This window comes from Amphiura filiformis, chromosome 14, assembly GCF_039555335.1.
Source record: "Amphiura filiformis chromosome 14, Afil_fr2py, whole genome shotgun sequence".
Lineage (NCBI taxonomy): Eukaryota > Metazoa > Echinodermata > Ophiuroidea > Amphilepidida > Amphiuridae > Amphiura > Amphiura filiformis.
This window is the reverse complement of record NC_092641.1, coordinates 39,020,246-39,045,217: the sequence shown is the minus strand read 5'-3', so window position 1 is coordinate 39,045,217 and position 24,972 is coordinate 39,020,246. Positions and strand designations below refer to the sequence as shown.

Here is a 24,972-nt window from a genome sequence, read left to right as displayed (position 1 = left end):
GTATCAGATCGACACGCTGGATGTTTAACATGACTCTGTCGCAAGATTGATCTTGTTTCCCATACACAGGTTGTCTCAAACAGCTTGATTTTGGGTTCGATTGGCAGGGATGGGCTTTTCCAAAGTTTTAGTTTTTAGAACTAAACTCATTATGAACTCACCTTCTCCGAACAGAAATACCATACCAAGAGTGAAGAAGAAAGAGTGGAATGAGATTACTTCGTGTTCCCACGATAACGGATGTGGTAAATATTCCACAATCCAGTACGTCATGATACCGACCACACCGAATCCACTCAGCTGTGAGATGATTAGAAGAGGCCAAAACAGATCGATATCCCACCAAGACATGTTTGATTAGTATCTGTACGAATCACAAATAAGAATGACACCGAATAATTCATTATGATATTCAGAACATAATTAAAAGAACATTGTGTATTAGTCGTGATAATTCATTTGTGCGAAGTAATTATACGTCATATACTTAAATACGTCATAACTAAAGAAAATTATTCAATTATCGTTCGTTTCCTTGTAAAGGCATAATGTGATGAGCAAATTCCGTCATTTTTAAGTAAAGGTGAACAATGATGACGGTATTTATCTTAAATCTTGTTTGCATCTTTAAAAGAGTTATACGCTTGTATAATAATATTAGAATATATCAGAAAAAAGACTAACAAATATTGTCAAGGAAATTTTTTAAAAACTTTTTATCATGAAATGTCAGGTATAAGTCATATTATTTGGCTAAGTTAAATTTAAAAATATATGTAAATAGCGCCCTCAATTTGTACACAAATGTACAATTTATAGAATAAAAATTACCACAAGAAGGCAGAAAAGGGCGAATAATTTGATAAAGAAGAGAAAATCTATGTTAAAAATAGCTAAAAATACTTATGTGTATATTAGTGTGATATCAGTTGGCATGATTACTTATGTCTAAAATTGAACATTATTACAATATTTTATTAGAAAAATTAATAAATGACTATATGAAAATAATAAATAAACAGACAAACAGATATTTGTAAAATGGCGATAAGGAATGACAATAATACCTTTGCATTACGGTCATTGCGTGAAATTATCGGAGTTTGTGTGTGGCTTCGGTATTTTTCCTCAGAAGCTCGTGCTCCCTCGGAAAATTTCCTCGGCTTAAACAAACCCCTCCGATTACCTCAAAACAGATAGCGTAGCCCGCGTACTTGTACGCGCGTCAAATTCGCATTCAAACATTAACATTTAGTAAATATTACATAGTTCTGAGGTACATTTTACATGATTATTATGAAGTTCTATACCGCTCAGTTATATCTCAAATTCGATGTGTCACTAAAAACTTACCTTCTTTATCACAATGTATAACGAATTAGAAGAAGCTTGCTTCGGAGTCCGAATGATTAAGTGATATACTTCTGTGTTGCCTTCTCAAGTTATTGAATCAACAACGAAAGAAAAATGCATGCAATCTATTAAACATCTATTACTGAGACTTTGGTCGAATCCGATTCAACTTAGTTTTTCGGAAAAAGGCCAGAGGACCTTGGCGTCAACCAACTCGTGTAAGTTCTAACAGTAATTTTGTTATAGTTATTTTTCTCTTTTTAGTGACACAATTGAAATTATTGCATAGTTTACAGTTTAATGAACTGGTACCACAGAATGGACAAACACCAGTTAGTTACAGATCAGTACTTGACCAAAATACCATACAATAAACCATGGTCCACTGAATAATGCATCGTCATTGGCACAATTGTTCTTCATCCATCCATCAAGCGTGCCGACCTTGACCATGGTCATTTTCTAATAGTTTGCATCACTAAAGGGGCCCGGCTCATTTTAATCAATCAATCAATCAAACAATTATTCAAAAAAAATAATCCATCAATCAATCTATCAATCAATCAGTCAATTAATCAATCACTGACATTTATGGAGCGCCCCCCCCCCCAAAAAAAAACATCAAGAAAGGTGCTATAATCTATAGGCACAAAAAGCAAGGCATAAACAATGCTGGAGATACACACAAAAGAACACCACATTTTGACGCGTTCTGAATTTTGTTCAGTTTTCTTTGTCAGCATTCTTCCAGACATCATCAAATGATTGATTTTCAACCTGTACACTTTTAGAAAGACTCGCCCGAGGTGTTCTGAGAATTTTGCAGTGTAGATATTTATAAGGTAAGGAAACATTCTAGAATATATTTTGTATTGATCACTATGCTCGCATCACCTTTCTATATGAATACCCATGTCATATTTGAGTTTGTGTTTCCGAGAACTTTAAAAGGCAGGTGCAAATTTAGGAGAAAGCATATGAATTTTGGCTTATTAAGGTTTATAACAAGCCAAAACAAGTACAAGACAACTAAGAAAGTGAAAAATAGTATAAATTGGCGAATTTGTCATGCTAAAATCCCTTACGGGCTACATTATTTCGGGAAAGGATTGAAAGCCCCCTGCCGACTAATTCACCTCCTGTTTGGTTGCTGTTTACCTTAACACTCGCAGATCCTCTGATATTGGACACTCATTATCATTACACAGGAGTAGCTCACAGGCAATCAATATGTATTGTTTATTCAACTTTATTGTCAAATTTTCAAATCGATTGGGGAAGCACGTCCCCCAGTGCCTCTATAACGCTACACCACAGTGGCTATTTTTGTGAACAGTTCAAAAGGGGTAGTCATCGGCGCGCCGCGGCGGCTCAATGACCCTAAGAAAACTTATTTTGTATTTTGCTTACACCACAGTTAAGTCAACTTTCATACCATTTATCAGTCTAGTGTTATATGATTGCTATAATTGTAGTATAATCATGATAATAGAGGAGACACAGTGGACTGTTATTTTACGGCATGTTTACGGGGCCGTTGGTATCATCTCGTGCGTTACTCTTTTCCCTTTATTTATCATATATTTCGTATTTATTTAGCCTGGATTGACCTTTCAATGCACTGGCATTGCTCTTCCAAGGTGTCCAGGTATTACTTATTCATACAGTTGGTATTTCGGCAATCAATCCAAGCACCTAGTATAAATACTTGTTGGGAGACTTCAAACCGTTCTGTTCGCTCACAGTGTCAAAATGCTGTATCTACAAGTAAATAACATAGCAGATACTGACCTTTGACCTGGGAGGCAAATATCCAAATTCTGCAACAATATTAACCCAGGTTAAGTGCACCAATCGGTGGAAAATAAACACAGGACCCTGAACAAGGCAGTATAAGTTAGGGAGATGGACCTAATCGGGGATTGATAGATGAGATGGTAGCGCAATAGGTTATGGTTAATATGAAAAAATTAAACTTTCGATAACTTTAATTTCGTCCCTCCGCTCCCACTGGTACCTAAACAAGCGTCTAGGTGTCATCCGACTTGACGACATAAATTATCTTGACATGTCAACTTAATATTATGTCGACATGTTCAGATAGTCACGCCAAGTCGGGTGCAGCATCTGGCACTGAAAACTCTCTGTGTTTATACCAAAAAAAAATGGCAATGATTTTTGTTTGTGTAAATATTTTGCTGACTGAAGGTTGGTAACTTGTGTGATGCATTGACAGGTGAAAGCACTGATTTTCTACCAATTATAGTATAAAATCTATAATAGTATAAATTATAATATAAGATTTTTATAACACTGGAAACAGCTGGCTACATAATGTTTATGTACAAAAAAATCTTGCAGATTCATTCATTTAGCTGTGTCCTGGAAATAACCTCTGATGATCTTGAAATGACTTTGGACAAAATTGTCTTTCGTGAACAATAGGCACTAAGTTTAATAATAATCGATCTATTTTGAATAATATCAACATCACATATACTAATTTTCATTCAAATTGGACACACTTTGGAAATGTACGCCTTTTGATCTTGGTTGACCTCTGGTGACCTTGAAATGACCTCCTTCATATTTTGAATCATGTTAATACTAATTTTCGTTTAAATTGGACAAACTTTAAAATTAACCCTTTTGACCCCCAAAAAAGACCCCTCCCCTAAATGTTTAAGCCAAATCTGTTTGACCCCTGCATGACCTTGAACTCAAAATGTGTGTTTACCCCATAGACACCAGCTAATGTCTATATGCATATGTGTCAGAATGGTCAGTCGTATCTCTGTACAATGAAATCTGTAGGTAGGAAAAGGAGCATTTATATATTTGGTTATGTACCGAATATACCCCTTAATGACCTTTGACCAAAGGCCAAATCTCGTTACTGTACCATGTAATCTGTAGGAGAAGAAGCATTTTTTGGTAAAAAGCACATTTTTAGCCATAATCTGTAAAATAAAGATGGAGCTAGAGCAAATGAAATCAAATGACCTTGAAAGGTTGCGAGAAGAGGAAGAAGAATAAGACACTAAATATGTTGCGGTTTACAAAGACCACAAAGTCCAGCCGTGACCTTGAAATGACATCTGATGATGACATTGGATGGCTCTCTTAAACATAAACATAAACAATGTGATTTATAAAGCGCCTTTTACAAAAGTAGGCAAAGCGCTAAAAGAGAGAAAGACAAGAAAGGAAAAAGAGCTAATGAGTGGGAAAGAGGTGGGTTTTAAGGAGATTCTTGAACGTGGTAATATTTTCTTGACCTCGGACAGTGGTGGGCAACTCGTTCCAAAGGCGCGGCCCCACTGTTGAAAAGGCGCGATCGCCAGCTTGTTTCTTGGAACGAGGCACTTCAAATGTGACAGCAGCGTCAGATCGAAGCACATAAGATGTTTTGTGGGTCCGAGGTTGAAAATAAGAAGAGATGTAATCAGGTGATTTGTAGTGAAATGCTTTGAATGTCTGGAGAAGACTCTTGGATAAAGGCGTTCAAGTCAAACAAGTGGCCATCGGAGATTAGTTGATTAAGAGGTTGTATGTCAGCATGTCCTTTGTGGCCGTATCATGCTTTTAACGCCTTTATCCAAGAAAGCCACCATTACAAGTAAATTTTCACCCTTTTGGTCAAATTTATGCATGGAGAACTCAACGAATCATCGTTTATTATTGAATGATGGTTGCATGGGTGATTAAGGGATCAGAGACATTAAGTTAAATCAATCAAATAAACAATTAAATCAATCAAAATATTGATATCGAGAACGTTTTGTACATTACATGTATGGGATGTTGAAAATCTTGTACCCAGTCGGGGCAAATGCACCTAATCGGTGGAAAATACGCAGCCTGGTCTCGAAATTACCCACTCTGGGGGTAATGTTATATCAAGGTTTATTGGTCAAAGATACATTAAGGTTACTGTTGGTCGATGTTACATTAAGGTTACTGTTGGTCGATGTTACATTACGGTTAGTGTCAATGCTATATTAAGGTTCATATTGGACAGTGTTATATTAAGGTTACTCTTGGTCAATGTTACATTAAGGATACTTTTGTTTTCTTGCCCTGCGGGGCTCTTATATATTGGAACTCCATCAGTAAAAACTCCACTAATGGAGTTTCCGGTCTCAGCCCTGCCGGGCTTGTGGCCTTAATTTATTATTTGTAACCTTAAGATATCAACAGCCTGTCAAATATTTCATTTTTACCCCTTGATTTTACTTTTTCTTCAGGCCATGCCCTCTATCGGGGGCTAATTTATAGTTTAAGCTTGGCCGCTATTGTTTTTGGAGAAATATTGTTTCTTTTCATTATACGTACTTAAGTGAACTAAAAACGACAAAGGGGTAATTTTAAAATACGTACTAAAGTGAATTAAAAACAACAGTCTCATAGTGTTTATTACGAATGTGGGTTCACTGCGATAGACTGATGGCTAAAAAGATCAGGTTTCAAATAAGACACGGGACACTGAATTACCCAGTCGGGGAGAATGCACCATGTATGATGAAATAGCTGGAAATTCATACTGGTACCACCACTAACACTGACCGACACTGACCTTTACTTAATCATAACTCCAAAGTTATAATGTCCATTTAAACGGCAAGAACCATTCAGTAATCAGCTCCTGACCAATCAGTAATCAGATAACCATACAGTAATAAGCTACTGAACAATCAGTTACCGGTATCAGCTACAATTCAGTAATCAGCTCTGATCAGTCTTTTACACCTGTCGCGCGGGAAGGTCATACTCATAACACATAAAAAAAGGACCAACTTCAGTTACGTTCGACGGTCTAGCCAAAATGAAAAGGGGACACATCTGACAGGGAAATCTTGAATACAATTGCATGTTTTATGGAAATGTTACAATATGACTTTAATGGGTTAATGATTTAATATCTTGTCTATATATTGTTTTCTGCATCGCCTTTTTTCATCGGTGTAAGCTCATGATCATTGTCATTCAGTTGTTTGTCCTCCTTCTCTGGTTGCAATCCCTTCTCCTCTTCACCACGATCTCCGTTTGCAAGTTTCTTGTGGTGAGTCGACTTCTTTTTCTTCAATGTCGGTGGTCTGGTTGTAAGATAAGTAACGACGACCCCGTAAAGCATCATCATCAATGCGTAGATATCTCCTAACAGGGTCGGTGTAGGTCTGAGAGAATAATCTGGACTGCAACAGGGAAATGCAAAACAATATTATGCATATTATCCAAACCATCCTTAATTTATAATTTGAGACTAAATTAAAGATACGAAGTTTGCGTCTGACGTCCACGGTTGTTTGATGCCATGCAAAACTGTATTCATTTTTAAGCAACGTTGAACACTGATGGCGCTATTTATCTTAAATCTTGTACACTTGACATTAGATCATTAGAAAAATGATTAAAAAACAAATAGCAACGAAATTTTCTAAAAATATTTATCATGAAATAAAAGGAATAACTCATATTATTGGGAAGTAAATTTTGAATATGGCCATGCGTTTTGAACTCGCCACCCAAAAATGGTGGTTTTGTTACGCTTTTCCAAATCAAGACTCGTTCAAATTGTTATATCTCTGCTTTAAAAACAAAAGGTATTGAAGTGTATTTGGTGTCATGTTGTAGCTAAATGTGTGCCCTAACAGACCTCCAAAGGAGAATTGTTTATCAGCTAAGATAGTGGAGTTAGAGTTGTTTGAGTTCAGAATGACCGAGGTGGGGGATGAGGCGGTGGCGGATGAGGCGGTGGCGGTATGTGTAAAGTCTATGGGAAATAAAGATTTTGTGTGTGCGCATTGAATCAACTGATCATATCTTTGCATCCATATGGGCTACAGACATGGTTAAGAGCTCTTTTGGAAGATTATTTATTCTGCTAATTGTTTTTAATCATTTTGAACTCTTTATGATTGGTTTAGTCTATGAAATGCAAACTTTTATGTGCAAAACTACCTGTTTTCATATTAAACACTGTAGTAAGCAATGCGGATGTTTTCAAAATCTAAAAGTTGTCCTAAATTTTGAATTACTTATCCTATCATAGTCAAAGTTTACATTTTCTGAGAGGAAATTTGATGAGGAATCTAAATATGGGTTTTTTGTATGGGTTAGGGGTAAAATGTTTCAGTTCAAAATATGTTGAATTGTAAAAATATTTGAACGTATTTTGGGACACCCTGTATTCCGAGATTAACAAACAGCTGTGATTTTTTTTCTTCCAAAGTCAGTAGGCTCCTCCTAACATCTAACCAAATCAATGTTGTTTACTTTCAGTTTATAACTGCAAGTTAGTAATAAGCAATGCATTAAGTGACCCATTTTTTATTTGGATTTTTTTTTTCTACCCTGTATAACGTCAAGGTCACCCTGTACAATGAGTTGAAATGTGTATATTTAAATTGCTTTTGCCTTCAGCTTTCCAAAAATGTATACTTTTGCTAGTTTAGGGTTGATAGTTGTGGAGATATTCTAATTTGAAACTTGATTGGTGTAAAAATTCATAATATTTGTGATGTAACGCTAAGGGTGGCGAGTTCAAAACACATGGCCATATATGTAAGTAGCGCCCCCAATTTTTACTCAAATAGTTTAGAGAGTAACAATCACCAGAGAAAGGCAGGAAAATAGATGTTAAAAATAACTTCAAAATATATGTGTATATTAGTATGATTTTCTGGTCTAAAATTGAAAAATATATAATGATCTGTTAGAATAATTAGAATTAATGATCACATCAAGCAACCGTGCGCCCCTGTCAACCAAATTCCCTACGACCCTTGGTTGGTTAGGAGGCCGGTCGAGTGCAGATCCGTCGGAACACACTTTTCAATACGGAATAAATGCTAGCCTCATCGTGATATCATCCAAGCAGCAAAGTTCATTTCCCATTGAAAAGCGTTATCCGACGGATCTGCAGTGGACCATTCTGTTTAGTAGCGCGTACTTAAAGGAATATTGATTCATCTAGTGCTTTATCGGTGAAAAGGAATCGCAGAAAATGGCGGGGAAATTTCGGTATTTTAACAAGGCAAAAAGCAATTTTTCTGTACCATTTTCACCATGTGGTGGTAATGATGTGAACGTGTTGATGCAGCTGAAGGTGCAAAATTAAAATTAACCATTAGGCATGCTGTTTTAAATTCAGAAACTCAATCATCTCGACAACTCGTATAAGTTTCTGAGTTTGATTGCCAGGTGACGTCAGACGCAAACTAGTATTTTTTTTCTCTGGCTCCGACTTTAGCCAAAATCATCAATGTTGAAAGTGCAGCTGTAGTAATAAGCAGCGAACAAGACAGGATATGGACTGCTCAGTGCCAGAAGTGGGTGAGTGTAATAGCTGCCATGTGTAGATGATTACAATATACTGTGTGTAAATTACCAAATGTTTACAGGACAGCTATTAGCACTGACCCACTTCTGGCACTGAGCAGTCGATATACCCATTGAAACAGACATACCAAGCCCTTGCATCATTCATATTTCGAGAACCTCAAAAATAGGTCTTTCAAACAAAACTGGAAGACCAAAATGACGATGTGATAACAACCCCGGTGTAAACGAACAAAACGTCCACGAAAGGACCTGCACCATTTCTGGCCTGTTCAAACAAAGCATCTTTTGATAATCCAATTTTTAAGCTTTTTAGGTCCTCGTATCGACGCTCTAGGTTCTCGTTATATCGATGTCTATTAAGGGTGGGTTCTATATAGGCACACACACACACCCCATCAATACCCCATCCGCCACAAAAATATATAGATTAAAAAAGGGTGAAAAGCCACACAGGAAAGATTTTTTAAACTTTGGCCCTTTTTGCGTTTTAAAACGTTTTTGGTAGATATTGATACTTTTTTTGAGTTGGATATCCATATTGCGCGGTTAGTGGTTCTTTGTAGCCATGCGAGGCAAACTAGTTGGATATCCATTATCGCGATTATTGGTTCTTTGTAGCCCTGCGGGGCAAACTACTTGGATATCCAAATTTCGCGGTAAGTGTTTTTTTGAAGCTCTGGGGGAAAACTAGCTGGATATCTATATTTCGCGGTTAGTGGTTCTTTGTAGCCCTGCGGGGCAAACTAGTTGGATATCCATATATCACGGTTAGTGATATTTTGAAGCCTTGTGGGGCAAACTAGTTGGATATCCACATTTCGCGGTTAGTGTGATAAATGGGACCAAGTTTAGAAAAGGGTGAAAAGCTTCACAATTTTTTTTTAAACTTTGGCCCTTTTTTACGTTTTGGTAGATATTGATGCTTTTTTGAGTTGGATATCCACGGTTAGTGGTTCTTTATGGCCCTGCGGGGCAAAACAGTTGGATATCCACATTGCGCGGTTAGTGATTCTTTGTAGCCATACGGGGCAAACTAGTTGGATATCCATATTTCGCGGTACCACCCAACCAGCTACATACCTCATCCAGCTATTTTACAAAATACTAGTGTCTACCCATCATGACGAAGCTCCTACTTCCGGTAATACCGCACACAATTTATACTGGTGTGTTTATAGTGCAAATACAATATCCTTCGGTTGAGAAGGATATCGATCTACCCTACATACATATACTGCTAGTGTTTATCCGGATAATTTCTGACCGGATAGAAATTTACCGTAATGTACCGCTCATCTGCTCCCACTATAAACACGCTCGTACACATAACAAATGCACTACGATCAAATAGGTTGATGACAACATTTGATTGAAATGACTGCACTGCACTATGATTTAGTGAAGGACGCCGGTTCAAATCCTTTGTTTAGAGCCAATCGATAAAAGCATGCAGTGCCTCTATATGACCTTCATCCAGTAAGGATCAGCCAAGCATGAAAGGTTTCTTGTTTAGCTCAACTTTTTTCTTCAAGTATTTATTACCGTAGGCCTATAATCATAATGCAGGCCTAAATCAAGTGTACTGAGAGAGTAGGAGGATTTGTTTGATATTATTCTTGATTTTGATTAATATTATAGTCATATCTGCTTGTTTCCTTAGCATCGGATATTAAAATTACAATTCTCCACATACACATTCCAGTTTGCAAAGCAAAGCTGTCTTTTTATAGTGTTTAGAAAATATTAACACAACCACCAACTATCAAAAGACTGTGGGTTCTGGATTCTAGTCCGAGTAATTAATGGATTATTGTGTCATAATATGCCTACTGCGGTTGAAATTGCATACGATGATTCTACACTGACGTATAGAGAACATCATTCACAAACTTTCACACTTCTCGGACCTAAAGGTTTATAAGGGATTAAACGCTTGAATGATGTTGTTCATACTTGCATATACCGCCGCTATTGCCATCGCTCGATGCTAGCCTTTCCAATATGCTTCTTGCGTGCAGCAGGGAGGTAAATAAGGATAATTTACTGGGTGGGCAATTTAATTTATTTTTGCCCTCAAATTAGGGAAAATAATTTACTGGGTGGGCAGCGGTAATTAATGGCATCCAGGCATTTGAATTTTTAGAAATGTAGACCTGTTTTTGCGTATAATTTGGCTTTGATGTAAAAGGTGGACTTTACCTTGCATCTTATGCCGATATTAGCATATATTCGTATATTGCAATTTTCAGGAAAAACTGTATACCATATTATATTTCACTTTGGTCATTTTAAAATCTTATACTAATTATTACTCACCATTACCCCAAGGTAGGAAAAGAAGCAGTAAAATTAGACGGGAAGGGTAATATTTTTATTTCGTATTATGTTGATGTTAAGATGCACCATGGTACTATAGTTTTATGATAATTATTATTATATGGTGCCCAATTTTTGAGGGCAACATAATTTACTGCGTGGGCACTTTTGGGCAATGGGCAAGTTGAATTTACTGGGTGGGCAAAATAATTTACTGGGTGGGCAAATGCCCACCCAGTTAACATGTTATTTACCTCCCTGGCGTGCAGTGTGTAAATAAACGAGTTAGGTGTGAAGCATGAACGAACGATTAACATTGTTGTTATACGTCGACAGATGCCCATAGGTGCTAGTATGAATTTCCATTTGATATAATTGGGCACTTCAGGGTTCAATATAGATTATATACAATTAAGTATGATATATTTTCGATGGTAAATATATTTCACTTTAAAAGTTTTTAGTTTTCATAATTGCAATTTGTTAATATTATTTAAAAAGCGGGTATAAGTCTATTGTAAGAGTATCCGATCATTTTGAATTTTAATAAATGCGAAACGCCGGCGGCGGTAGTGACCAGCAAGAACTGTGTATGCCGCGATTCTTGCAGTAGTTTTTATGAATAGAATACAATAGCGGATACAATAGCGAATACAATAGAACTCTATTACGGGCAATAAACCTTGTCGCGTTGCTAAATTTCACTTCTTCTTTTTCATTAACTAACCGTTATTTTTAAACTTTGGAAAACCTCGACGCGAGGTTTTTAATATAGCTATATATTACTTAAAGTAAAAGTAAATATTAAACTGTTCACCTGGAATTCTGGACTTACTGTTTTTAGCTGGCTACAGTATCACGTCTCATCCGAAACGCGTCTTCAAGCTTAACGGGCTGGCGCTGAATTGTGACCCGTGACTCGGTTGGAGTGACGTCAAAGGAAAGTCGTTGCGGAACTGGCTACGTCGTAGGCCCTTAGTTACGTAATAATCGGATTAACTACCATAGCAATAGGTGAAAACAATTTTTGAATATACCGCGCTGCACTGATACTTTCACGCGGTACCTCTGCATTGAACCATATCATGCTGATCACTTGCACCTGTAAGATTAGTATCATTGAAAAGACCAGTATTGTGTTCAATCTATAACTGCAGATATACACAGGTGATTAGTTCAACCTGCTTGTAGTGCAGCGCGATATGTTCAAAATGGTTTTCACCTATTGCTATGGTAGTAAATCCGATTTATTACGTAACTTCGCCAGCGTATACGTATGGCCACTTTGATCCCTCGCTCAACGATGAAGGTTCGTCCACGCACGGCCCTGCAAGATGCTAACACTTCAAAGTGTTCATAGTTCTGGTCGCTAGGGTTCAAATCCCCGCACAGGCATGGAATCCTACTTAATATGTATCATGTTCGCTTCCATCTAGCGATCAATAACCTGAATAACCATTGTGTAATTCAATTCAATGGACAAGCTCATACACATGTGGTTCTTTGATGTCAATCGCATACAATATAACCCGTGATCAATAATGAACGTTGGTCAAAAGACGAGCTTAATGAAGTGAAAAATTATGTACATGCAGATTCATCATTTATGCATATTGCCTTGAAAATCATAAAAAGCAACTGCTTGATCAACCCAAATGATTTTATTAGCGTTATTTCTAAACCAAATTTCAAAACCACAAAGTGTTTTACCTGACTTTTGACCCAGAAATGTATGAATTTGATGAGAAATTGTGATGAAAAATGATATTTTACAAGTCAGATTCAGAAAGAGAAAATCTCATTACACACGTTAATTACATCACAATCCAAACATAGATGGTTAAGTTCATGGAGAATGTTACAAACTGTTGTATGTTTTCCCATATTGTTTTTCTATGGAATAATGTTTTGTCGTTAAAATCGGACATGAAAACCTATCAAAAACACAACAAAAACGTGCATCGCTATTTGTATGCATGAAACAAATTATAAGAATTGTACAGAAGTGTCCTAACACTTATGAAGGCTGTATCTTGAGAACGCGCATGGTCTGGTGCTAGAATCTTGGCAAGGACACTCTGGTGAAATAAAGAAAAATATATGTGATTGATTTTGTGTGACTTTTGAGCGTTAAATGTTTCAAAATTTAAAAATGAACAAAATGCGTGTAACTATGATGTCATCAACATGACCATTATAGCATGATAAATAATTATTGCGCCCTAAAAAAGAAATGGTTAACAAATGGTTTGAATACATCGCACGACCTTATAGTAACTGTATCTAGAAATTTGTGCAAGTTACTTCTCAATTTTCGCCAGAAACGAGCTTTTTCCTACGGTTACTGCCCAGCTCATTAGCGCGATATGGGATATTCTTTACCTCGAGTTTACTGCCCTCTGTTGACGACAGGGCTTCGAACTCTTATCAAGGCGATCTAAGAAGTGCAGGGCCGTGCACGACTCTCCCGAGACGTCACTCCAACCTAGTCACGGGTCACAATTGAGCGCCAGTCCATTAGGCCTAACGATGTGTCTCGGATGAGACGTGATACTGTAGCCAGCTAAAAACAGTAAGTCCAGAAGTCCAGGTGAACAGTTTAATATTTACTTTTACTTTAAGTAATAGAATCTTAGAAAAGGAGATAGAGAGGAAGAATGAAATATTATGTGTTTATCCATGCTCAAAACAGTAAGTCCAGATGAACAGTTTTTAATTTTACTTTATCTATTTACATGGATGATTCAGAATATTCACAAATATATTCTATTACTTACACGAATATGGCAATCCACCTATCCATTCCGGTCAAACACGAAGCGATTGCCATAGCAAACAGCACATATCCAAAGAATGTGTGCATAGATGTAAAACGAATCATGAACCTCGGACCAAAGAACTTGGAGAGACCAAAGAACTTGGAGAAAACGTAAAAGAATATGGCGACTCCTTGCTGAAAGATAGCAATTGCGAAATGAATCGTTAACCCCCTGAGCACTACCTGCCGATCTAACATTGCCTCTGATTGCTTAATTACATGATATCTTCATTTGAATCACCAATCAGAATGTAGTTTTGCAAATAATTCACCCAAATTGTTTTGCGTGGTTAAATTATTATTCTAACAATGGGCTATTCCAGAAAATAGATGCACACCCCTTATAGAGGAGTTCGGATTTCCGGACTTTTTGTCCAATCGTGACTGTTGGAAATCCAGACTTTTAAAGTGTCCAAAGGTAAAAAAATCAGGCAGAAACATATTTTAAAATCAGAAATCAGAAATCCTCAATTTGAGAGCTCATTTTGGACATTTCCGTGATTTTTCCTTCATTTAATTGGATTTCCAAGCTTTTTCAAGTGACATTGGCAACTGGAATACCAGTCAGAAAGCAGACTTGGAAATCCAGACATTTCTTTGATTGAAAATTTACTCCTCTATAGGGGGTGTGCACTTATTTTTTGGAATAGCCCAATGTTGCTGATTGGTCCAATTGATAATGAAAACTCCTTTTTGACCAATAGGCCGGTAGTTCTCATATGGGGTTAATCCTTCTAATTGAAAGTCCCCAAGCCTGAATTTTTCATTTCGGTTAATATTGCTGGTTCATATAATTTTTGTACTGATATTCCACGTCGAATATTCGCAATTTAATGTTTTAAATAACTTTTATCTTGTACTGAATTTGGGGTTAATTCATATATTTTCAATTAAACGATCATTTATGTCTCGGGTCGCTTGACCTCGTTCACAAAATTTACCAGAACATTTTGCGATTCTTATTTTTATCAAGATAATAACAAAAAATAACAAGTAACTTTATTTTTTTTTAATTTCCATTTTCCCTCGTTGATGGCGGAGCAACCGCGGGGTCGTTAGTTTTCCTCACTGGGAAGGCAAGTGTTTCTCCACAATCCCGATAGTCAATATACTTTCCAAATGAAATGCAGCATAGAAGTTACGTTAAATTAACACGTCATATTTTGACTTAAATTCTGCTTACCTGTAAGAAAAACAACATGGCCGACGCCATACCAACCCAGCTATGAATGGAATAGAACTCGTGATGCCCGCCCTCCTTTTTGGCTAAAAATATCGCTTTCAAACCCACGATACTGAATATTATAGCCATAGACTGAGTGCATCCGTGCATAACCTTACGCCAGAAATGAGATCTCAAATGAAGACGTTTTGGTACTGGAAATAATAACATAGCTGGAAAGAAACAAATGTAGCAACATATTCAAAGGCACTGTTTATACGTCGCTGATTCAATTATAGAGGAATCCAAATTCACGCATTCCTACACCTGACTAGCAGCCTTTAGTTGGGTAGCCGTCGCCTACAATGCACTCAAAATGTGAAATGATTCGGCCTTGGCGGAAATTTTAAACTGCATTCCATCACCCGTTTTACACCTTCAGCGAAAACACAGGTAGACAAAAGAATAACACAATGCAGTTCCCTTCGACAAAACACACAGCATGGTCTATTCGCTGTTGAAGTGACATAATAATCGGATTAACTACACGCGGTATCTATGCATTGATGTACTTGCGAACAAAAGGACTATGTATGAATAGATGCGACGACGGTGATTACCTGCGGAATTATCTCCATTATATATATTATTAGCTATTATTCTATTAATCCTCCTCGTCCTTGCATCTTCTCTAGGTATTAGGCGGCTTTTATTTGCACAATTGGACGCTCAAAACACCAAGTTGGTGCTAGCGGCTACCCAAAGATGTCCGACCAAATCCTGACCATGACTTGCCTCGTTGGATTCGTCTATACGAGACGTGTCGTCAACCATCACTCGATCATTGAACTCGGAATAAAACCGGAGATCTCCGGGTATATTATGAAAACTTAAATTTTTTGCTGTAATTAAAGCACTTCAGGTTTAGTCTTTCACATGAATTTTTAGTACACCATTGGGCATTACAATCATGCAAAGAGTAGATTTTAAGAAATATTGAGGGCGTCGCTGTGGAGCAAATCACACATTATGGCTTTGAATAATCCGAGCTTAACTCACCTTCTCCGAACAGAAATACCATACCGAGAGTGAACATGAAGGCGTGGTATGAGATTGTTCCTCCATCGTGTTTTCCCCAGGAAAATTGGCCCTTCTTGTACTCCATAATCCAGTACGTCATGATACCGACCACACCGAATCCACTCAGCTGTGATATGATTAGAAGAGGCCAAAACGGATCGATATCCCACCAAGCCATGTTTGATTAGTGTCTGCGAGAATCATAAAAGACCAAAGTAATATCAATAAAAGAGAGCACTGTGCATGCATTTAATAGTCGAGGTAATGTACGTGTGCGAAGTAATTATCCGCCATATACTGCATGCACCAGTAAGCATGCTGAGTATTACACAATCAAGTATTTCATGATACACGCCAAAGCCGCTGTTCTAGAAGATGCCAAAATGGATCAATATCACATTAGTCTTTTTCAATGCTTTCTCTTATAGTTATACTACGGCCAGCCGATCACCCCGGCCGGCGGTACTTACAATCTACTCAGATAGTCGACTCCTCACGTAAGAAAGACGAATCGCCCCACCCGAGAGTCTTGTCAAGCTCATTCGTAATGATCAGCATGCTCTGACAATAATTATACCACTTCCCGAAAACGCCCACTCCAGCTTTTAAACTTCTCTTTAAATAAAAATCATTCATAATTTGCATGTATAAGCAAAATCCAGAGACGGGAACAAACACACAAAGACAGACAGACACCCCGACACACACCCCCACCGACAGACAGACACCCCTACCCCACACACCCCCCCCTCACACCCCCCCACCCAACCCCCACAGACATAATATTACCTGATTAGCAGGATCTCTGTTAGTCGACTGACAGAATTGCACCGTTAAAACAACGTTTGCTGTCCACGAAATCCGTCAACTGACTATTATGACTATTGACATGAAAAACATTCCTGAAAAGTTGAATTGAAGTCATGCATTATATAACCACATAAATATAAGCAGCCTTTCACGACCCGTGCAAATTGCATTGTGATCAAAGTTTGTTTCATATCCAGTTTCTAGCGTCCAGCTTCCAATGAGCTTCGCCGTTCTTTCTTCAATTCGCTATGGTGTAATTTCACTTTCATTGGTCAAAAAAGCACATCGTTCCGGCGATCACTCGTCGCTAGCGAGTCGAGTATAAAGATAAGCATAATATAATTATCCACAAAGATTTCACTTTTTACTATGAAAAGTCAAAGGGTCTTAACTCTTATCATAATGGGAATTAAATACCAAAAACGTTTTATTTATCTGTAAAACTACGTCGGAAATCAGTCAGATAAACAGCTGTTCAGAGACAGATAATTTTTTTTTGGCGTATATTAATCATTATTTTGCTGTATTTTGATGTTACTTTAAACATTACTAGATGCTGCTGTTCAGACATATCTAAATATTTTAAATAATAATATAAGTTATTAACGTGAACAGAAAACTTCAAATTGATAAACGGAAATTTAATCTCGTTTTAATTTCATTCCCAGCAAACACAAAAATGTTCTTAAAACGTTTATTCAAAACATTTTGATAACTTTTAAAGGTCATATATATTGCTCGGACAACATCATATATATCATCGGCAAGCTAATATTTTGAGGACAATGAAATGACTCTTTTTTTGAAGTTGACGTCATGAAATGACTGTGCCTGCTTTGCCAGAAGGGACTATAAACATTTTCAATGCACAGAACGTATACTGTTGTAATTGTTCACAGAAAAAACTCTGAATTAAGTATTACAAATTTAATGGTTTTTAAACATATGGATAAAATCAGCCGCTTCTTTTTTATATTTTAGTAAATTGTGATATTACAATTCATATGTATTTCAATATCATGAGAAATATTTGGGCTAAAAAAAGCTTAGAATTTCAGCGTGATCAATCTAAAACTAGCATATAAACCGTGTTAAGTCCACAAACTCATGTATCTGATTTCCATGTGCGATATTGCAATGCTATAGTTATTATAGTTTCAGTTGGATGAAATATTACAAACCAAACGCATAGTAACAATACTGTGTGAGGCTTTGTTTCCGAAATGAGAACAATAGTCTGCATATTGTTATGCAGCATTGTTATGGGAGTGAAATTCCATAGCCGTGGAGTGGCTGCTTCCTGGCTTGATCTGCAATCGACGTTTTTTAAGGACGTGTACAGATGAAGCAAGTTGTTGTTTGCTGTATCAAGCCCAGGTAGACATATTATAAATCCTGTTCCATCAATCTAACATTCTGCTGCACTGCCCCCGACCCCGACTTGGGACGGGCGGTGGTGGGTTGAGCGCTTTGTTCCCGGGAACCCTCTCTCTCCAGTGCAGCAACTGTTGACATCAGGGAATCACATTACAGTAGTGGCTACTCCCTTCTTTCAGACCAGGAACTGTCGGTATAAGGTGTTGAAACCAACGTGCCAAGCCACAACCCCTTAGTATACCAAGCAAACCCTTTGTCATGGATCTGCAGGGCAGGACTTGCACTGCTGGAACATCTTGATGTGTGCAAGTTCCATTAGAGGTTAGGCTGGTCACAGGATCCTGGTCATATGTAGGGAAGTAAAGCTTGGTCATTTATTCAACTTCAGGTAGGTTGAGTGGTGGCATAATACATTTAGTACAACTCAATGTTGCTAATGTCAAACTTGTCAAAGTGATTGTGATTGTGTCACTCAAGTAAATGAGAGCATGATATAGTGTCCGCTTCATTTACTTACGTCATCAGCCGGCTGTCTTGAAAATTAATTTGACTTCAAGTTCAAGCGGGGGAAGAACACGTACGAGCCCGAACTTTGCCCACAAAATGTATCTTTTTTCAGGAGAAATACGCATAAAAAAATTGCAACGAGTGTTAACTTGTAATGTAATAATTATTCTCCTCGAATAGGGATAAACTTGTTTTTGCAATAGACACGCCCTTTAAATGTCAGGTAATATAAAGATCATGAATACGTTTTAAAACGTTATTATAAAATATTATGGGCAAACGTTTTTGCAAAATATTTTGTCAACAGTTAAACAACATTCTGTTAGAATGTTTTGCTTTACGTTTTTGCAAAATATTTTATTAAAATATTGTTATACCCGACATTGAAATATTTTCTGTAAAACATTGTGTGTTTGCTGGGTTATAATTTTATATTTATAATAAAGTAAAATAGGATGAAAAACATAATATCCTGTTTTGCCAAATGAAACATAGGCCTACTGAGCTAAATTGATTCGTATAATTATTTTTTTAAATTGCAATCTGGGAGGAAAATTTCTTTAAATTGCAGTGAAATTCCTGGCACAAGAATAAAATTCATAATATCAAGGTAAAATGCATACTTTTAAGGTAACATTCATACTTTTAAGGTGTAATTCATAATTTAAGGTACAATTCATGTAAAAACCATGTATTTTATAAGCTTACACTCCTCCCACCCACAACCCCCATCCTCAGCGTTCCGCGCCTCGGCGGAGAAGACCTCAAATATTATTCCCCCCCCCCTCCCCATATTAAACAATATTCCGGAGCCTCTGTGCACGGATAGCGTGATCCGCGAATGCTCTGATATTTTAAATAGCTATTTATATAGTTACTTGCGTTTCTTGTTTGGTTATCATGAATATCAGAACGCAGCTTGTAAAGAAACTGAAAAATAAGCTCAGTAATTCAGCAATACTATACTTGTTATCATAAAAAATGCCCAAATTTAATGTGTAGGTGTCATTGTTTGCTATTAAAAATATTATACAAGGGGCGGTATGTCATGACTATAGTGTTAGCTACTGTCTTTATCATGCTTATCGCCCATGAGTTTCACAATTTTACGTTTTGCACGTGCTTCCCCATATTAATATAGTTCAAATAAGGTTGAACAAAAGTACATTACAGAATGCAATCCATACACAGAAATTGGGCTGTTCCATTTAAAATCCAAACTACCCCTGTGGAAGATTTTGGAAATATCTTCCACAGTGTGAGTATGAGTTTCAAATAGAATAGACAGTTGGGTAACTTCCATTTGAAAAACTCACTCCAATGCAGGGGGAGTATGGGTTTCAAAATGATTAATCCTGATTAATTACATTTGAAAAATATACTCCCCCTTTTAAATGGAATAGCCCAATTTAAGTCTTCGCCAGAATATAACGTATAGGTAACTGTTCCATTGTTTCTGCTCGCTGTGCACGCATTACAAAAGACAATTGAAGATTTTAAATTCGGGTTCCCCACTATCTTGTATGACTTGTGTAAAGAAAGGGGGGCAAACATTTTTGGCACGTCAAAAAGGGGCGGGCAAAGGTTTGGTACGGTCGGGGGAGATTTTGACCAGTGGCGTAGCCAAGGGAGTCAGCTACCTTCCCCATGTGAGATGTCTTACCCCCCCCCCCCTTGCCCCCCACCCGATGATGTTTTTGTATTTTTTGTTTTACTGATCTCCCTCTCACCCAATGACCCCCTTTTTTGTTTTCCTGTCACCAAAAGACCCCCTTCTTTCAAAATAATTAGGGAAAATTTCTGATAATCTTGCAATGATTGACCCCATTTTTGTATTATTTTTCTTCAAATTTTGTACAATTTAAAAAGAAAAAATTCCCAGTCTCACTGAATGACCCCCTTTTTTGGTCAGAATTTCGCCAGTCTTACGGAAATATCCCCTTTAATTTTGGGGACCTTCTCACTTAAAGATACCCCTTTTTCGGTGTCTAGGCTCTCACCGAAAGACCCCTAGATACTTTCGAACTGCTGTCCGCACATCCCCGTGACTTCCAAAGTCGAGTGCCCCCCCCCCCCGGACACGGCTTAATGGCGTATATTATAGCTATAAAATGATGCTTTTTGACGTCCCCTATAGCTTGCATGTCCTCAGTAAGCAACAAAATTATGTCTAGCCCATAGGGCCTATCCCCCACCTCAATGATCATGATGTGATTCAGCAAATTTTATGCATATTTTTTGTGAGGTCTACTGTTTTCCGGCCAAAGCATTCTATTTATATTGCAAGTTGCCGTAATTTAAATGTCATGAAATGTGTGCTAAAAATCACTTCCCCATCCCCGTCACTTTCGAGCGCCTCAAAAGTCCCACTCCCCCCTTTTAGTCTTCGACCCCGCAGGGCTCATTGCACAAGCTTGCACATGGTTAGTACCGATACTTGACCACTTACCTTATTAGGAAGTTCGTGAAACGACCGAACCAGTCTCCTGCTATGACGAACACACCGATATACATGTAATAGGCCCTAATGAGCTATATTATGCAACAAACAATGCAGTACAATGTTGTATAACATTTCATAGCAACCCAACGCAATACTTTTCAGAATATTTATAATTTAATGCGGATCTTTCTTCCATGCAGAGACAGAGTAGGCCTACAGTGCCGTGAGTAGGCTCATAATAAAATATAGGCCTACCTTTATACCTTTTTATATTGTTTATGTCCTCATTCGGTTATATTCAAGAAAGACATAGGCCAACACACACATGCAAAATGTGCCCTTGACATGGTTTACAGTTCTCATGGTTCTTTGAACAATCAAACAATGGATTAAATCATTTCTATAAAGAAGTTTAACAAACTTAAAATATTTACGCCAGGCGGCGAGCGGCATGATAAACAGAGACGGCAAAACCGCTCACTCGTATGGCACATATTTTGTGCAAGAAAAGAGAATGTAGGCCCTACAGGTCCCGTGTACAGGTTTACTTGGTGAAGAGCATGGTGTCTTGATCTTGATTTTTATTTAAAAACCTGATTTCCGTTATCCAAATAGCTGCTTTGTCGATCAAGGAACCAGGATTTCCATCGAGTAAACCTGCCAGATTCTTAGTGTTCGAAAAACCAGAGATCCCTGGAAAAACCAGCGCGGCCGCGGTATATTGGCTGACTATGCATGTACTATCACAACCGATACGCGCCGTTCAATTTGCACTTTTTTGCTACCCATCATATATCAGTGTACCAAATTTACCCTAATTGGGCGCATTTAAGGACACTTTTGCAATTGGGCGCATTAGATCATACTGGGGGCACCGACCATGATTGGGGGGGCACAAGCCATTTTTTGGCAATTTTCCTATGGGATTTTCTAAAACTTGAGAGCGATTGGGGGCACGTGCCCCCCCCCGTGCTCCTATGACGCTACGCCACTGACCCACCAATCGATATCGCTGAAAAGGTACCCCAAAATCGTGGCACATCCCGTATTAGACCTATGTACCTTCAACTAGGGAGCGGATCGGAGCCTAACGCGGCGCATTATGTTGCAGGGCTCACCCCCCCAATAATCCTAGGTGAAGTTAAAATTGTGATAAAATAGAGGGAAAATGGGTGTTTGTGACCTATTTTTTTTAGCAAAATTGTCTTATTCCGAGGGGGAAAAATCAATTAATTACAAGGTTTGTTGGGGTTCAAACCCCAACTATGTAAGCTTGTATTAATCATGTTGATGTTGTAAGGGGCTGTGCAATAATTATGAGCCCTGGGGGAGGGTAAAATTGGGGGGGGGGGAAAGACATTTTTGGCGAGGTGAAAAGGGGGGGGGCAAGCCATTTTTGGCAAGCTGAGAGGGGGGGGCAAGCGATTTTGGCACACATTCATGGGGCGCCTTTTTAATAAAACGCTCTAAAAGGCTTAGGAAAACAGTACGGAAACGCTTAAATATGCAAATTTTCCTGCTCGCTGCGCTCGCAACAGGTATATAGACCATTAATAAGGTTTGTAAATTGGGATCCCAAAAATTTGGCATGCGCAAGGGGGGGGGCAAAGAATTTTTGGCGGGCCGAAGGGGGGGCAATTTTTTGGCGGGCCGAGAGGGGGGGGCAAGCGATTTTTGGCGAGCCGTTTGGAAATTTTACCCCCCCGGGGGGCCTCATAATTATTGCACAGCCCCTAACTTGTTGATGTCTACTTGTTTAGTTTGTGATTTTTTAATCGTATTAAAATAATCCCATAATTACATGGTCGACAAAGGAAAATCCATGAATTTAGTATTAAGCTATTCATGCCGCAGTCAGGCAGGGGGTTCAGTGCATGGGCTCCCTCTACCAGCTCTACCTAACTTCTAGGTAGGCCCGAAATTATAGCAAAAATGGAGGGCGCTAAATAAAACAATCAACAGCTAGTATTATAGACCCTGTATTAAATGAACTGTAAGCATGTGAATCAGCCATGGGGTCGGATGCGATATCGCCATTTTTGATGTCGCCACTCCGTATTATCATCATACAGTGGCGTAACTAGCGGGGCCGATTTGAACCCTTACCCCCCCCCATAGGTAGGCCTAAAGTGGACCTACTTCTAAGAGTTATTAATTCACCTCATATTTGGTTATTTTAACCTTTAAAAACTCAATTTTTACGCGCTTCGCGCGTATTCCACTTGGAACATTTAGCTTCAATAGGCCTATTCGAAACATTTTTGCGGGCTTCGCGCGCATTTGTACCATAAACTCCTTTTGTCGCCAAAGGTGCTGGATTCACTATACTTCAAGGCAATTTTTTCCAACCCCATCCATAATATTTTGTATTATATCGTGAATTTCAAAAATGAAAATTATTTGATATCAGAAAGACATTCTTCGTATTCAGAATGCAATTCGATATGTCTGATGTGCTCTCATGTCCCACAAAAATACTGTCGAAACGCTCATAATGCTCATTCCAGATCCCTTAATGGCCTTGCTTATAAAATAAAAATGTTTAATAAAACTCAATTTAATTGCAATCGATTATTAATTTATCTCTGAAAGTAAAATAATTCACAATCTAATATGATTGATTTTTGTGCCATCATTGTGCTCAATTACTGTTTCAATTCCGTTGTACCTATTATGTTTGTTGAATACTGTAATCGATTTATGACCATTTATTTAAGGCCGTATAAAATTAATGTTTTGGTTCTCGTCCCTCCCTCCTCAATTTCTGGGATTTGTCAGATTTTGTTTTAGATTTTTCAATTATTTTAGACTTTGGAATGATTTATGAATTTTTCATACATATAAATAAGTTTATTAGAGAACAAGGGCCACTTCCAAGTCTTTTTGTGGTACTCTAGGGGGTTTATACCTCAGAATCTCACATTTGAAAAAAAAAAGTGCCTCATCGTTTCCTCGAGCACTGTTGGAAAAGACCGAAAACTACAGACAATGCTGATTTTACACTGAAAAAAAAAAAAAAAAAAAAGCACCTCCCTCCCTCATCAATTCATGAAAATCCTCTGGACGAGAACCAAAATATTAATTTTATACGGCCTAATACATTAAGCTCTCAAATTGATCAATTATACCTATTCCACGGTGCTTAATCGACGCTTTTTATGTGTAAAATGACTTGTTATTTGTCTACATGATCCATCAAACACACAAAATGTTTTCATAAAACGGTTGCAAAATGTTAGAAAAGGTCTATCCAGTCACGCCACTGTTCACTTTCTCTCAACCTCTAATACATAATCGTGTATTTTCTTTCAAACTTAAGGGGGTATTACACCCCTGGCCAATTTTGTGCCTATTTTTGCATTTTTCTCAAAAAATATAGCACATTGGTGACAAGTAAGATATGTATATACTATAGGGGCAAGGACTACAACTACTGTACTGAAAATTTAGCAACTCAAGGCAAGTAGTTATTGATTTATTGATCAAATATTGGTTTTCCCTCATTTTTTACTCCACAACTGTTGTCTGTACTGAAATAAAAATTCCCAGTGCAAGTAGTAAGTCCTTGCCCCTATAAATGCATATCTTACTTGTCACCAATGTACTATAATTTTTGAGAAAAATGAAAAAAATAGGCACAAAATTGGGCAGGGGTGTAGTACCCCCTTAATGTTTTTGGTCATGTTTTCGTGTATTCAGGTATCGTATTCGACCATGTTAAACAATCTGTTAATAATATTATTGTTATCATAATAGTATATA

General features: G+C 37.7%; 1 protein-coding gene across 2 annotated transcripts; it reads right to left on the bottom strand.

The window, feature by feature from the left end:
• Positions 1-2,415: 2,415 nt before the first annotated feature.
• LOC140170064 (transmembrane ascorbate-dependent reductase CYB561-like) lies at positions 2,416-21,529 on the bottom strand. 2 transcript variants are annotated; one of them, XM_072193384.1, is made up of 6 exons: positions 21,217-21,529; positions 16,863-16,975; positions 16,053-16,264; positions 15,015-15,226; positions 13,791-13,966; positions 2,416-6,548 (listed from the first exon to the last, which is right to left on the bottom strand). In XM_072193384.1, exons 3-6 carry the CDS (start codon positions 16,249-16,251, stop codon positions 6,281-6,283), a joined length of 855 nt encoding a protein of 284 aa, XP_072049485.1. In that variant the 5' UTR covers positions 16,252-16,264; positions 16,863-16,975; positions 21,217-21,529; the 3' UTR covers positions 2,416-6,280. The 2 variants fall into 2 exon arrangements, with proteins under 2 accessions (XP_072049485.1, XP_072049486.1); XM_072193385.1 differs by lacking the exon at positions 16,863-16,975.
• Between the last annotated feature and the right edge of the window lie 3,443 nt (positions 21,530-24,972).

Bases quoted from the DNA above. Each gene is read 5' to 3' on its own strand.
- LOC140170064 (XM_072193384.1), bottom strand. From the start codon at position 16,251: ATGGCTTGGTGGGATATCGATCCGTTTTGGCCTCTTCTAATCATATCA. The intron at 13,967-15,014 runs GTAAGCAGAATT...GCTATCTTTCAG, and splicing joins CCATGTTGTTTTTCTTACAG to CAAGGAGTCGCCATATTCTT. The intron at 6,549-13,790 runs GTAAGTAATAGA...TCCCTGTTGCAG, and splicing joins AGGTGGATTGCCATATTCGT to TCCAGATTATTCTCTCAGAC.